The sequence below is a fragment of the Cicer arietinum genome, chromosome 1, assembly GCF_000331145.2.
Source record: "Cicer arietinum cultivar CDC Frontier isolate Library 1 chromosome 1, Cicar.CDCFrontier_v2.0, whole genome shotgun sequence".
Taxonomy (NCBI): domain Eukaryota; kingdom Viridiplantae; phylum Streptophyta; class Magnoliopsida; order Fabales; family Fabaceae; genus Cicer; species Cicer arietinum.
The window spans coordinates 201918-218488 of NC_021160.2; the positions used below are offsets into that span (position 1 = coordinate 201918).

The 16571-nt window shown below is 32.8% G+C and overlaps 1 protein-coding gene across 1 annotated transcript in view; it reads left to right on the forward strand.

Moving 5' to 3' along the window:
• Positions 1-1403: 1403 nt before the first annotated feature.
• LOC101495256 (uncharacterized) overlaps positions 1404-16571 on the forward strand; it is a 16574-nt gene continuing 1406 nt past the window's right edge. Inside the window, 17 exon segments of the mRNA XM_073369100.1 lie at positions 1404-1992; positions 2066-2200; positions 2297-2455; positions 4199-4291; positions 4745-4861; positions 5834-5908; positions 6114-6331; positions 7233-8253; positions 8550-8596; positions 12554-12639; positions 12767-13215; positions 13295-13579; positions 13732-14049; positions 14763-14990; positions 15141-15241; positions 15699-15810; positions 15911-16390. Of these exon segments, the coding sequence (XP_073225201.1) occupies positions 1522-1992; positions 2066-2200; positions 2297-2455; positions 4199-4291; positions 4745-4861; positions 5834-5908; positions 6114-6331; positions 7233-8253; positions 8550-8596; positions 12554-12639; positions 12767-13215; positions 13295-13579; positions 13732-14049; positions 14763-14990; positions 15141-15241; positions 15699-15810; positions 15911-16390 (4395 nt within the window). The 5' untranslated portion in view covers positions 1404-1521.

Below are 16571 nucleotides of genomic sequence, written 5' to 3' on the forward strand. Positions count from 1 at the left end.
TTCACTTATTTAATTTAATTTATATCAGTCAAGTGTTACGACGCACTAGCTCTTCCAATATTAGCTAGCAAATTAAAATGACCAAATTCAGCTTAAAATATATAAATAGAAATATCAACTTAATTTAAGATACTAAAATATAATCATAATGTCTTTCACCGTAAAATCCGGATAAAAATACAATATCATAACTAAAAGTGTTTAGCCACTCCATATTTAAAATTTTCTTTGATATGTTGAACAAACTTATGATACTATAGCCACCCCATTCAAATTCGTAATCAAAAGTCAATACATTTTTATTTAATAATTAAAAATATAACAAAAATATAATAATTATGATGATAAAAAAAAAGTATTACTTATATTTATTTAAATACTTCAATATGATAAAAGACTCTTTTTAATTTTTAATTAAAGAAAATTGTAGTAGTTTGTTGATCGGCTTGATCTATTCATACCGGTTGGACGATTGGGTATGATGAGGAAAGCAAAGTTGGAAACTTGTGCCAACCAAGATACTACTATAGTGTGATTAGACTTAACAATAGATTTGATTCTTAATAAAAAAAAAAAATATATGTATTTAGAATGAGGTGAAATAAAAGTTGAAATTGGTAGATGTCAAATTGAATGAACTTGGTTTAGGGATGACAATTAGACCCAGACGCAGTGGGTATCTGCAAAAAAAACATGCAATAGATAGGGTAAAAATCCGCATAATGGGTATGAGCACGGAGACGAGTAATTATACGCAAAATTAAGCGGTATAGGTATGGGTAGTATAGTACTAATCCTGCCCCGCACCCGCACTTATATAAATATATTATTTATTTAGTTATTATATTAATGTTTAGTTTAATTAATTGTTTTCTTTTATATTTTAATATCTATTAATATCATTAAACCATTACAATATTTATAATCAAATGAAAAGATAAACGTTTGCAAACTTTTTAAGAATTTGATTATGATGATTAATTAAATAATTGTGACTTTATAACTAAGAATTATATCTTATTAATTGTGTCTTTATAATTATACTTGCAATTTCTTATAAATTGTTTTTACTGATCTCAAATAATATTGTCATAAGAGTTGCAACTTCATAAAATATTATTATGGATATTTGAATGTGTATTGTAATGAGTGTTGATTTGAAATGTTTTGAGTTAGAAAATATTTTGGTTTATAATACTTTATGATTTGATTTATGATATTTAGATAATTTTTAAATTTAATCACAAAATAATATTTATTTATCAATCTATTTTAGTTAAAGTGTGGGTAACGAGTAAGAGTACGGACTTAAGTACCTAGAAGGTAAGAGTATGGGTATTAAAGTTAATACTTAAAAGTACTTTTTTAAACTGCTGAGTATTATTGTACAGTACCCAATCTCGGTATCCCTAATTTGGTTGAATTTAAACCCTAAGCAAATTGACTCAATTAGTTAAATTGAAATAAGGCGCTACAAATATGCACATGAATGAATGCTAGCGAGCGAGAAAGACAGTTATTATGGGAATGGAAGAGGAATCAGAGAGGAAAAGGGAGGTGGGGAGTCGAAAGGAGAAGAGGAAGGCAGCGAAGAAAATGAGGAGGAAGAAGAGAAGGCAGGAGAATGCAGAGATGGCGAGGTTGGAGGAAGAAGCGCGGCTCAACGATCCCGAAGAGCAGAGGAAGATGCTACTATTGGAGCAGCAAGAGGCGGAAAGGATGCAAAGGGATAGGATCGCCTTCGAGGAGAGTGAGAGGGCTTGGATGATCAAACACCAACTACTTCTTCAACAGCAACTAGAAGACGCTGATAACAATAATAATAATAATAATAATAATAATAACAATAATAATAACAACGGTGTCGAAGAAGAAGAATCTGAAAAAGAAGAAGATGAAGATGACGGTCCTCCTGAGATTATTTGGCGAGGAAACGAAATAATCATCAAGAAGAAAAAGAAAAAGGCGAACAGCCTCCTCCAACGCCACCAGGTATCTAATTACTATCCCTATTCTCTGGATTCATTATTCAATTCAATCAATTATTGTCATTATTGTTTCGCAGGAGCATCATGAGTGTGATAGTAATAATAGACCTACATCAAATCCCTTTCCACCGGAATCTCCCTCTCAACCTCACTCCAATTCACCCACCCTGGAGAATGTTGCTCAACAACTACCTAATTTCGGAACTGAACTGGTAATAATTTCATTCATCTATTTATTCTCCTTCAGTTTTAGTAGAAAAGCAATAGAAATACTCACTCAACTCACTATGCCTCTTTGGTTTTGGCAGGATAAAGCTCACTGTCCTTTTCATCTTAAAACAGGAGCATGTCGTTTTGGTGAACGTTGTAGCAGGGTTCATTTTTACCCTGATAAGTCCTCCACCCTTCTCATCAAAAACATGTACAATGGTCCTGGCCTTGCTTGGGAACAAGATGAAGGCCTTGAGGTCTGTCCGTTCATTCCTGCGTATCCTTCCCTCCTCTCTCTATCATTACAGCATCTGCTTACTCTTCTCATTTTAATTATTATTGCTTTCTTTTTTCTTAACTGCTAATTTCTTCATGCACTTGCTTCCTCTCATTTGTAACTAAATACTTCTGATATTCTTTGACTATTCAATCATCAGAAAATTCATCGCCAGATGCATTTTCGTGGAGGGTCCTCATTTTTGGCTTTGCTTGCTTCAACTTAAACATATTACCTATTGTATCCTACTTCCAGAGCTTCGGATTAAGATGTCAAATATTGATTTCCCTCCCTTAGTCAATCTATTTTCTGCATTTCACTTCTTTTATTAATTTCCCCCTTTTCCTTGTTTTTTATTCTATGTCTGACTCCTTTTTTGGCTATACCATTAGCATCATACACTTCTAACATTTTTATGTATTGTTTCATGAAGGATTCATATTAATATTGTGTCAACACAATATCTTAAACTAGATATTTTAAATATACATTCAATGTCATTTAAAAAAAAATTCTTACAAAAATTACATGTTCTAGTTCCTTAACCGTAAGTAGTTGTCAGGCATCACAGTCATGGCATGAGGCGCTATGATGCAGACTAATAGTCACGACCTTCAAAGGATTTGAGATTGCAGCAGCAAAACCTAAAAAACATGGATATGCTGTTAGTGATTCTTTAAATATGTTGCTTCTATGAAACTTTTAGTTTTCTGTGGGAGAGAAGGCGGGTTTTTACGCATGACTTTACCAACATTTGTGTGTCTTGTTTGAGTCTACTGTGCCAAAATTGATTAGTTAACAAAATCTATTAGTCTGTTTCTCAAATTATGTCGTGCATTCTGCTTTCAATTTTTGTTGGTTCTAGTATGATTGTATGAATGCATCCTATATTCTCATTTAGAATAAGTTTATCTCTTGATGCATTTCAAATCAGATGACACTTTTTGAGGGTTAATATATAATATTCACCATTTTATGTCGTGCATTCTGCTTTTATTTTTTTTTGGTTCTAGTATGATTGTATGGATGCATCCTATATTCTCATTTAGAATAAGTGTATCTCTTGATGCATTTCAAATCAGATGACACTTTTTGAGGGTTAATATATAATATTCACCATTTTATGTCGTGCATTCTGCTTTTATTTTTTTTTGGTTCTAGTATGATTGTATGGATGCATCCTATATTCTCATTTAGAATAAGTGTATCTCTTGATGCATTTCAAATCAGATGACACTTTTTGAGGGTTAATATATAATATTCACCATTTTATTTCAATCTAAAGACACATTTCTTTATGAACCATAAAATTCCGGAGTTGTAGTAGACAAAACACTTAGTCAGTGAATCTTCTTGTTATGTTAAGATGCTAACTAGTGCCCATCAATATTAGCTTTCGTCAATTCATAGTAGTATTTTCATTACAGATTAAATATAATAAGAAATAATATTTACAAATTCCGACACTGAATAACTTACTCATTTTTTATTTAAATCATTACTTTAAAAACATACCACACAAAACAATGTATTAATGCACTATTAGTATAACACAATATTTATCATTCCTTAAGTAGTTCGGGGCAGGTTCACAAAGCCTTTACTGTGGCTTGGAGCATTGGCCTCTCAGTATCTTTGTATGATTGGACTATTACATTTTATGAGTTATTGTAATATATTTAAATATTTAAAATCTTGTTTGACTTGTTAGCCCCCTTTTCAGTATACAGAGGAGGAGGTTGAGTTCTGTTTTAAAGAGTTCTATGACGATGTTCACACAGAGTTCCTGAAGTTTGGAGAACTTGTGAACTTCAAGGTTCATTTTAACTACGATAAATTTATGTATATACATTTACATATTTGTGAAATAATTTTGGCTTTAGTTTAAGTTAACCTAGATATCAATATCAATGAATAGAATTTTTATGTTCTACATGCAACATAGCAAACGTTAATAAATGGTGGTTTGTATTTCTATCTTGCTATATGGAGATCTTACTCAGGCATTTCTATATATATATATATATATATATGTTTTACCTTGTTCTTGTACCCCTTTTTTTGTTTTCCATATAGAATCAATATTTTTGTAAAACAAGATAAATTTACGTGGGCATTTAGAAGTGAGCCAAAGAGGAGATATCACTTTTTTTTTTCTTTTTGTGAAGCAAATAGAAGTTTGTTGTCCTTTTCTCTTATTTTGCTGCCTCTCCTACTTAATTACTTGCATCTCAGGGTATTAAACCTGTTAACTACATATATCTGTCAGGTGTGTAAAAATGGTTCATTTCACTTGCGAGGAAATGTCTACGTGCAGTATAAGCTGTTGGATTCTGCTTTGCGTGCTTATAACTCAGTTAATGGTCGCTACTTTGCTGGGAAACAGGTATTCCATTCCTTTGTCTTGTTTGTGCCAGATGAATATCTTGAATGTTGCCGGTATGAATGAATGGATAAATTTCATGAAAGCATATTTGTCAGTTTCTCGCTATTAGTGGCGGAGCAGTATGGATCGGCCTTTGATCGCTGCAAGCTTCCATAGGTTATGTTGTGATTTTCAGTAGCAGCAGTTACAGCCGTTGATGCCGCTATCTTAAATATGGGCAAAAACCCATATTTACCTTCTTGTTGTGTTGTTTCTGTCCGAGAAAAAACAAACAAGGAATTTCAATTTACACAAACCCTTGCCTATTTGATTTCCACCTACAGACCAAGTGCTTGCTCGCATCTTTTCTTTTCTTTTCAACTCCGGTGGTTTCCTACAATCCATTGCTCTCTTAACTTCACGTATCACCGCATTGATTGGTCTCTGTTCTTTTCTTTCCAACTGTGCTGATGTCAAGCTCAGTCTGGTTTTTTGGGTCTATGTTTTACATTTCATGTCATCTTTCGCACTACAAGTCCATATTGTGAATGATTTTTTCATCTCTGTTCTTGGTCTATAATTTTTTAGTATTAGATAAGTATTTAATTTTGAGTTATTTTATTGTTCTGAACATTTATATAATATATAATTTCAATTATTTATTATTTATGATTTTCAGAATAGCCGCCATCCTGCTATAGTGTTTTTTGGAGCCTGTTGCTCTGTGTTGTGATCTGGGATTGATTACTATGTATTAGAGCTCTAAGTCTTTTCCAAAATTTGCTTAGGACTTCATCTCTATTGTGTTCAATAACTGATCAATTTCCTGATTTTGTATTCATGTCTTGTAACTTATGTTATATTATATCTAAGGAAAGTCTGAAGAAATATTTGATGTTTAAGTTAATAATTTAGGATTTTAGGGTTAATGTACAAAATACTTCAAATTTCGTGACATTGTTCAAATTTTTCTCTGGCTATGGTTTATGGCAGGTGAGTTGTAAGTTTGTTAATTTAACAAGATGGAAGGTTGCCATTTGTGGGGAGTATATGAAATCAGGTTACAAGGTATAGAATTATATAACGACTATCTTTATTTTTTCTTTTGGATCCAGCCAAGTGCTCCCGGGTCATTTGTGCAAATCACATGACCTTTTGCTCTTGGGTGGGTTTCAACTTAATTTTTTACAATAAATATATTGCTGCAAAATGTTATCAGTCGATGAATCATGCCTATAGATTGATGTTGTTCTTTTCGTTTACATCTCAACAGACTTGTTCCCATGGAACAGCTTGCAATTTTATCCACTGTTTCCGTAATCCTGGTGGAGACTATGAATGGGCAGATTCTGACAAACCACCCCCAAATTTTTGGGTTAAGCAGATGGCTGCTTTATTTGGTCATTCTGATGATTATGAGATCTCAAGGGTCCATGGAAATTTGTGTGTACTGAACCCCTCCAGCAATGTCTCAAAAACAGATTCTGACAGGTGAGCATTCAATTGGTTACTGGGCTTGAGAACCTATATAAATGAATGTAAGCTTAGAGAAGTTGTTGTAATTTTTTGCATGATGGAGGAAAATCAGCGTATATGCAACTTCTATTTAGTGTAGTACTCCCTCTGTCCCTATATATAGAAATCCATCGACTAAATCACCGATTTAGTGTAGAAATGGATTTAGTGGACTTAGTGAACTTCTATTTTATGTATAGAAATCTATTTAGTGTAGTACAAGTTCACCCTTCAAGAAAGAGAATTAGTTTATGTTTCACCATAGTATTTATTGTTGGTTGCAGAAAAACATGTAAAATAATTAGGAGTATGTTGGTTAAGAAATTATTAATACAGTTGATAATTGAAAGAGGGTCTTATAAAAAGGAACTGAAAAATTTCTCAAGAGGGTTTATATTTTGGAATGGAGGTAGTAGTATTTATAGACCATTCAAAGGATCAAGGTGAAGACTGTCAGCATAGTGTTGTGATGTGATCTCTGCAGGCAGCCATGGTTTTGCCTAGATCTTCACTGTCCTGACATGGTTTATAGTGTTTCCATAAAGGAAATAAAACTCCATTTGAAAAACCATCTGAAGATTCCAATCAAATAAAAAATTTGACATCTATGCTATACAGCTTTGTTTTTCACTTGCTGCATTAAGGAAAAATCTAGTTTTACTGGTTATAAAATTTGTGGATGTCGAGAAAATATAACTTGGAATAGCTTTCTTCTGATTTGAATTTAAGTTATTCCATCTTTCTTGATTTAAGTTGTCATATTTTTGTTTAATGGTGTTTTTTTAAACTAAATTTGTTTAATGATGATGTTAGTCTTCTGTATACTTTTGCATGTCTAATTTGTACTTGTTCTTATAATATTGTAATATTTTGCAAGGTATCACTCTAGAAGATCAAGATCTAGAGAACTGGGTCAGTTAAATGGTGGTCGCTCTGGTAGAAGAATACAGGAAGATGAAAAAAAGCAAAGAACTCCTGATGAGGAGCGGAATACCAACCATAAAAGAAAATGCAGGAACGGAACTCCTGATACTGATACGGAATGGTCAGAAGAGGTAGATCGGGAAAAGTACCATGAACACACTAGGGAAAGCTCGTTTAATAGGAACAGGGACGACGATAGCAGAAGGCATGAAGAGTATTCTGACGTGAATTGGGTAAACAGGGACAGTGAAAAGCAGCATGACAGAAAAGGAAGGAGCTCACGAAAGTGGAACCAGGACAGTAGGGACTGGATTTATGAGGCTGGATCTGATGAGGATAGAGTTAGAAGAAGGCACCACAGCAGCCAACGGAAAGGATCGAGACATCAGAGCAGGGACAACAGAAATCGAACTGATGAATCCGAATCTGATGAAGATAGAGCCCATGAAGAATATTCTGATGTGGATTGGGATACTACAATCAGGCACCATGAAAATCAGCATGACGAAAAAGGAAGGAACTCGCAAATTTATGAGACTGAATCAGATGAGGATAGACACAGAAAAAGGTACTATAGGAGCCAAATGAAAGAAGCAAGACACCGGAGCAGGGACAACAGTTATGTAACCGATGAATCTGAATCTGACAAAGATAGAGAGATGGAAACACAACACAATTACTCTAGGAAAAAGTCAAGGCACAAAAGATCTGGCCTTCAGGATTACCGTAAAGACTGTGATAATGAAAATGACAAGGTTGATGGAGATTGGTCTCAGGGAGAGAGTGATCCACAAGCACATCATCACAAAAAGAAGAGATTATAACACCAGACGAAAACCTATGGAGACACTAAGAATGTAAGTCATGAGAGCAGTGGAGAGTTGTCTAGCAAGAATCCAGGCGGGGACAGACATGAAAAAAGCAAAGTTGCAATCACTTATAACGTACTGAAGATTCAAAACCTCATATTATACTGAGAATATTGGTTTTGATCTTAATTATGATAAAAGTTGGTTAGGCGGTGATTATGAAAGGACTATTTTTTTTTTAATAAACCAAAGAACTATATTAATGAAAAGGGACTATTACACTGGAATATAGTTGCAGACAGATTAATTTAGTATCTATGATAGATGCCGTTGGATATAATGTTTCATAATGGGATTGTTCGAAAATTATTTTAACGCGTCATCTTCTTATTCAAGGTTTTCCATCTTAGAAGTTTGTGTATTTTGAAAGGAATTGCCGTGTCCTGTGTTCTTTTTTATAGTTTTTTTCCTGTTTACTTTTGAGTTTTGAGAAGTATGAGATCGGCAGGTTCGTTCTTGTCTAGTTCTGTTTGTATATGATATTGTATTTGATTATTCTGATGTGAGCGATGCTCTCTCATACGGTATATGGACAATCATTAATTAAAAGAATCAATAGTTAAACGTACTCGTGTATATTAAAGATAAAGGTATAAAATCAAACTAATTTTTTATTCTACCTTTTGGAATAATATTTTTTATTTTGGAAGGTAGGGATGTATGCGGGTTGGGTTGTGCTAGTTTTGACAAAATTCGATATCCGACTGATCGATTATTTTTGGATTAGGTTAAGCTATAAATCTGTATTTTTTTATTTAACCTGAACTAAACCGATCTGATCAAGAACGAGTTGGGTTGGGTTGGTGGGTTATACATAAATAATAACATGTTTTTTATTTTTCGGGAAAATATATCGTGGTTGCATACACTTTCCTACAATACTTACATATACATCATTTCTCTTTTTAAAATGTAATCAAGCACTAGAAGAGGTGTGTTGTTGTGAAGTTTGTTGTGCTTGTGGAACAAATTAATTAGGAGCTTCTTGTACTTGTTCCATTTGTCTCAAATATATGCAATAATAATACAGTTAAAAATATTTCAAAGGTATAAGGAGAAGTAAGAGAAATAAACTAACACTGCTACTTGGTCCACTACATTACTTTTATCATTACACATAACTGACCAACCATTTTAGTTTACTAAGCTACCATAATTTTTAATTTTAGTGCTTCATTTGTTTATTTTTAAAGTACTTACTATTTTCAAATGCAATATTAAAAAAAAGTGTTTAATAGATTTAAATGTAAAAAAATTAAATTAAATTCATCATAAGCATAACCTCTTGCATAAACATCTTTTTTTACTCATAAATAATATTTAACTCAAAAATTTTGTATTTAACAAATGTAAAAAAATTTAAACTAAATTCATCGTAAGCATAAGCTTTCAGTTCATACCTTCATTATGCAAAACTATAATAAAATAAAACATTTACATAAATATTAGTTATGAGCACATGCGGAACAAAAGAAGAAGACGGGCAGCGGCGCGACTTCAGAAAGTTTGAACAGAAAAAGAAAATGGACGAAGATATACAACAAAAGAAGAAGGTGGACGCATATATAAAACAACAAAATTATAACTAATTACCCGAACTCTATTAGACTGCCAAATAAAATTTTAAAAACAAATTATACCTAATTACCGAGTCGGGTTTACGGGTTCAAATTGTTGAACCTATTACCCGAACCAAATATAAGGGAGTTTCAACGGGTTAAGTCGGATCGGGCTCGAAAGTGATCAGATACAGATAAAAATAAGGTTGATTTGGATGATCGTGTTGGCGGGTCGACCTGCACCTATGTACACCCTGAAAAACGTTTAATTAAGAAAAAAATTAAATGTATTGCTGTATGTGTTTTTTTATATGATTTTTAACATAAAACGTATCTTTTATAGTTATAATAAATTTTGAGAAAATCATGAATGTTTATGTTAGTTAGTTAGGGTGGGTGAAAATCATGAATCTTTTCTTTTTTATTTTTAGGATATATGCTTATATGATGATGTTTATGTTAGTTAGGGTGGGAATATAGGTTCAATCTAGTGAGGTGAATTGACCTGTTTAACCTGTTAGAAGGGGCGAAACCAATTTCATGAAGTGCAGTATCGTTATTGTTGAAACTTATTTCACGAAAATAAGTGTTATTCAATTGAGTTAAATGTGTTTTGCAGTATAGTCTCTACATAGATATTATTCAATTTCAATATGTATTTATTATTTTTTGAAAAGGAAAACAAAATTGAATATTGTAGTCTTGTATTTTCTTTTGTCTCAATCAAGTATCTAATGCGGTGAATGCAATTATCAATACTAATTATTTTAGTCTGGTAGAATTACCGTAGATAATAAAATTAGTAAGAGTTTTAATGTTGGGGTATCACGACGGTTAAATTGAAACACAATATATGATTACAAATTATCTCATTAAGCTTTTTTGAGTAACATTTTTTGTATTTAGAATCTACTTCTTCAATCTCATAATAATTGAATCATTTGATTATCCTCGTGTATTAAGAAATTTGTATAAATGAAATTGAGAATAATATTTTAACTAGATTATCTTTATTAGATATTAATGTATTATCATCATAAATGTATAGTAGAAGATATTATATTGAAAATGATACAAATATTATTAATTAAATGGTACAATTGAAAAATTATTAAGTTCTAACTTAACTTACAAATGTCGATATGGCTAGATTTGACGTATTATCCTAGTTGTTTGAGTTAATTATGATTGAATTGTTGGAAATGATGATGATATTAATAAGAATTGTTAGAAATGACGATAATATTAATGAGAGCTAGTTTATGTGAATTGAAAAAATAACGAAGTCCTATAAAAGAGATGACATACACTAGTAGTGCTTATAAGGTGAATATATGACAATTGGGGTGTACCCCAAGGGGTGAGTATCCTAATTTTATGAATGGGTGAAAACGCACACAAATAGACCACCACACGCGCGTTGTCGTTGTCGGTTCATCCGGTTCAACTTGGGCTAAGTAGTGTATTATTTTTTATTATCTGAAAAAATTATTTTTTTAATAAATGCATGCATTTTTTTTTCATTGATATTTTGTACATGTGTTTGGCTCCGGTGTAGTGTATCTGAGTTGTTTTATCCTAAATACTTCGTGGTTGATAGTTTGTCTTGCACAATTTAAACAATGTTGTCAAACGTCTTACAGAAAACGACTTAATCTACAACTCAACTCAATAATATCTTCGGTGACATAAATTGAATTTGAAACAGTTTTCGAAAATAAAAAATAACAAAAATTTATCAAGACAAAAATAAATTGTGCAATTGAAAAAAATAAATTGAAAACTTCAACTATTTATGTGGTATTTAACAACTGATTTTCTAAAAGATATTTTTCAAAATATATTTTATTTAATTTATTTTTTTTTTATATTTTCAATGAGCCAATTTATTAGTCAATGAGGTAATTTAAGCAATAGTCTTTTTTTTTTTTTTTATTAAGATTGCACAAGTTATATGTGAACAGCTATTTTTTTAAAATATGTTTAATTTTAGAGGAAGTGTATAACAAAATTTTAGGCACTATTACAAAATATTATGATAATTGATTGTAATCTATATAAACGATTTCTTCTTGTATGTTATAAAAACATATACAATTTGGTTAATTATTTAATTTTAGTTTTAATAAAAATAGAAATATAATTCTCATACAGATAAAAAAAATTAATTGTTTGTATATTTATATACTAAAATGCTTACTTTCTTAACCTTTACTTAAAATGAAATTTTTTTTGGAGGTCGCATTAGGAATGCAGAATAATTAAAAAGAAAATTAAAAGTTTATATGTATGTCATATAATTGTACGAGGAAGATGCGACCTTTTTGAAGATAAAAATAAAAAATAATATATTTTATATATAAATTTCACTGTAAGATATATTGATTAATTTAAAAAAATGATATATATGAAAAAGAAACCAATTTATTTGATCGTTGTTTTATAATATTTTAGATCCATCTGTATTAGCGGATGAATGATTTTGATGAAGACGTTAGAATTTATTATGTAATTGGCAATTAGTAAAATAATTTAATCGATACCCACAGTTTGGAAGAGAAAATAAGTTAGTAGTTGAGTTGAGACGTGGGTGGCGTGGTTGGGTTCGTGTGTGGTATGGTACAGCATAGCCCAGCACAGCACACGGTTGGTTTGTAACAAAGATTGCTGCGATCTTGAATGCAAATGCAATACTTGCTTCACCCTAATGCCAACTATATAATAATAATAATAATAATAATAATAATAATTAATTCTGTTTCATATCTGTTTGTCTTTTAGATGGAATTGGAATTTAGATTGAATAATTGGATTGTTAGTTAGTTAAGTTTGTTTTTGTAATCCAGCCACATTTGGTCTACGCCTGGATCCGAATTCCTCTCTTTCCAGCAACAATTTGTTATTTCATTTGGGGATCTGTCTATAGGTATAGGTAGGTTTCCTCTCATTTCCCCCCTAAACCCAAACATCAATTATTATTATAATCATACCGTATTAGATTCATTAGGTGCATTGATTATTCATTATTCATTATTCATTGATTGATTGCGCTGATTAATTAGTTAATGTAATGGGTTGTATATGCTCGAAAGGAAAATCAGCAAATGAATACGTCGCCGAAAACCACAGAAGAGAATTGAAGGCAAAGAGATCATCATCATCATCAAAGCATTTGATTGTTAATAATAATAATAATAATAATAATGATGCGACTACACACCTCATATCCAACACCTATCGTGATTCATCCGATGAAAACGAAAACGAAAATGAAAATGAAAATAATGCATCCGAAAAAGTAGTTAGTAAGAGAATAATTACTACTACTTCTACAACAACAACAACTACTACTACTAGTAGTGTGAGTGTGGGTGTTATTAGTAAAGGTTTTCAAATTAAGAGTTCTCTTGTTGTTGCTGGATGGCCTTCTTGGCTCACCGCCGTTGCCGGAGAAGCCATCTCCGGTTGGATACCTCGCAGAGCCGACTCTTTTCACAAGTTGGACAAGGCAAGCTATTAACTTCTCATTCCTCATTCATTATTTCAAATTTCAATTCAAATTCATTAATCCTACTTGCTTCCTGCAGATTGGCCAAGGTACTTACAGCAGTGTTTACAGAGCTCGTGATCTTGAAACTAACAAAATTGTTGCCTTGAAGAAGGTCAAATTCGCTAATATCGATCCAGAAAGTGTTCGTTTTATGGCTAGAGAAATCATTCTCCTGCGAAGGCTCGATCATCCAAATGTCATGAAACTTCAAGGAATGATTACTTCAACACTTTCTGGTAGCTTGTACCTTATTTTTGAATATATGGACCATGATCTTTCTGGTCTTGCAGCAATACCTGGCGTCAACTTTACCCAACCACAGGTACCCCCACCTTAACCAAAAACATTGCTTTCTCTTTTCAGGACTCAATATTCTGTATCTTTCTGTTTTATCAATTGCTTACCTCACCATCTTGGCTTCTGGTTCTTTTGTTTTCTGATTTTGCTTTTTTTTTTTTTTTTGCCGTGCTGCAGATCAAGTGTTATATGCAACAGCTTCTTCGTGGTCTTGAGCATTGTCACAGTCGCGGTGTTATGCATCGTGATATCAAGGGGTCAAATCTTCTGCTTGACAATAACGGCAATCTGAAGATTGCTGATTTTGGGCTTGCAACTTCCTTTCAGCCATCTCAAGAGCAGCCTTTAACAAGTCGTGTAGTAACCTTGTGGTACCGGCCGCCTGAACTTTTACTCGGAGCTACCAGTTATGGAGTTGCTGTGGATTTGTGGAGTGCTGGTTGTATTCTAGCAGAACTGTTCGCCGGGAAGCCTATAATGCCCGGGAGAACTGAGGTAAAGTTCATCTTTTGTTCTGGATATGTGTTAGGAACTGAGGACAAATTATTATATAAGGAAATGTATTATTTTCTGAATGAGATTGATTACAAGAGTTTCCCCCTATAATTCCAAGAGAAAGCTCCTTAAGAGGAGAAGAACTCCCTCTGCCCAGCGAAAGCTGAAAGTAAAATGGAATATCAATAACAGCCTTCTTCCCATTATCCCACCATCCTTATTCATCCCCCTTGGCCTGTAACTAGCTCTGTCCCCACTCTTATGCAATCCCATTTTTACTCCTTCTAGAATATACCCTCCATATCTTGAGCATTCCAGTTATGATGAAATAAGTCTCAAACTAATTGGTCCTTTGTCTCTATTTCTTGCATTTGTATTGGAAGAGAAATTTACATATTCACTTGGTAATGCAAAACTACAAGCGACGTAAATAATCATTGCGTTTCTAATATGTTAGTTTTATAACCACTTAAGTTATCTGCAACCATGTTGCTGATGAGAAAAAGGAGCTTACAAGTAAAGAAGGGTCTTATTATACATCGTCAATGAAGGAGGATGCCAATATGCTTTTTGGTCTTGTTTGAAATACTCAATTGTATTAATATTTCTTTACCTTCAACTATATGATTAGCATATATATGATTTTAATTGTCAAAGCTTGCTATGCTTTATTTGGGTGGTGGTCACTAAGATCTGGTAATCTATCATTATAGGTGGAGCAACTTCATAAAATCTTCAAGCTCTGTGGATCTCCTTCTGAAGATTACTGGAAGAAGTCAAAGCTACCACATGCGACAATTTTCAAACCTCAACAACCTTACAAACGTGTTGTTTCTGAGACATTCAAGGATTTTCCTTCATCAGCACTGAGCCTCTTGGAGGTCCTACTTGCTATTGAACCAAAAGATCGAGGAACTGCATCTTCAACACTTCAGAATGAGGTAGCTATAAGTTATCTTCTCAGTGAAATTCACTTAACAATTTTTCTTTAAATGGAATCCATGTCATATTGTAGATTTTTATTCGTGCTGTAACCTCAGAATATTTTTCTACCGACTATCTCTCTTAGTCAGTGAGATTTTTGTGTCTAGTTCTTCACATCAAATCCACTTCCTTGTGATCCAACAACTTTGCCAAAGTACCCACCAAGTAAGGAACTTGATGTCAAATTTCGAGAAGAGGATGCTAGAAGGTATTATTTCTTTGAATCTGGTTATCATCAGAGATTCTCGTGATATTTTCATATCTCATGTTTGATTTATCAGCAGAAACAGCGAAATTTTTTGCTGCTAGTGTAGTAGTGTATGCTTTGATGTTAATTTGTCTTTTTTAATGATATGGTAAACTAAAATCTCAAGAAAAATGACATTATTTATTTTCAAAACTTGACGTGCAATGACTAGAATGATAGGAAGGCTCTCCTTTCCCCTCTTTTCTCCCTTTGGCATTGTCTTAGCGATATTGATTTTCTGAACTGATAACTCACGGAAGTACATAACAAGTATCTAAGTGTTTTTTTTCTTGTTTCCTTTATTTTTTGGCCTTTTTACGTTGAGACAACACCTTTGTTCTTATTTGATTCTATAATTTATATTAATAGTTTTTATTTGTCTGTGTTTCTACTGATGTTACTATTTATTTTAAAACAGGCGACGCACAGCAAATAAAGGACATGGACAGGAATCAGTTGGAAGGAATTTTAAAGAGTCTAAGGTTGTCCCAGCACCTGAAGCTAATGTCAATTTTCAGGCATCAATAGAGGTACTTTAAATCATATACATAGTTTTAATGGAACTTTTTTTATAGAATTATTTGGATTTTCCCAATTCATCATTTTCCATGTGCTTTTTTTTTTCAACAGAAGAGACAAGGGCAGTGTAATTCAAAATGTGTTAGTGAGAAGTACAATCCTGAAGAGGAAGGAGGTTATGGTTTCCCTCTTGGACCTGTAAAGTCAAAAGCACAGAATATCTTCTCTCATTCGGGCCAGTCAATGCATCCAAGTGCATATGGATCTTCATGCAATATGAATTTAAGAGGGGAAGATGTTCTTATTGGACCTGATCGTGTCTTTACATCAAGAAACTCTGAACTGAGAAAACAAAATTCCTATTGGCACGGTAGCACTGCAAAATTGTCCAGATTTTCTAATTCGGTTGCAGTTCGAGGTGATTCACGGTTTGATATGAGTGGAGACTGTAGTTTGAATTCACAGTGGCAAGAGGATCACTTTGATATGAGATATAGTCATTTGGCTAATGGTGAGTCCAGTCAATTGCTGGATGGAACCAAACATTCTCGCAAGGAAGAATTCCATCTACTCGGGAAGGATCGTTCCATGGTACAGACATTACTTACAAACACTAATTTGTGCAATTTTCTATTATTTTGGAGTTAGCATTACATGCACCTCTCAGAGAATATGGAAGAGATGAGTATGATAGATGTTGAGACTTGAGCGTTGAGACTAAGATCTGGTTGTGTCTTAATATAAAGATTTCCTAGCAATGTCTGTATTGTTT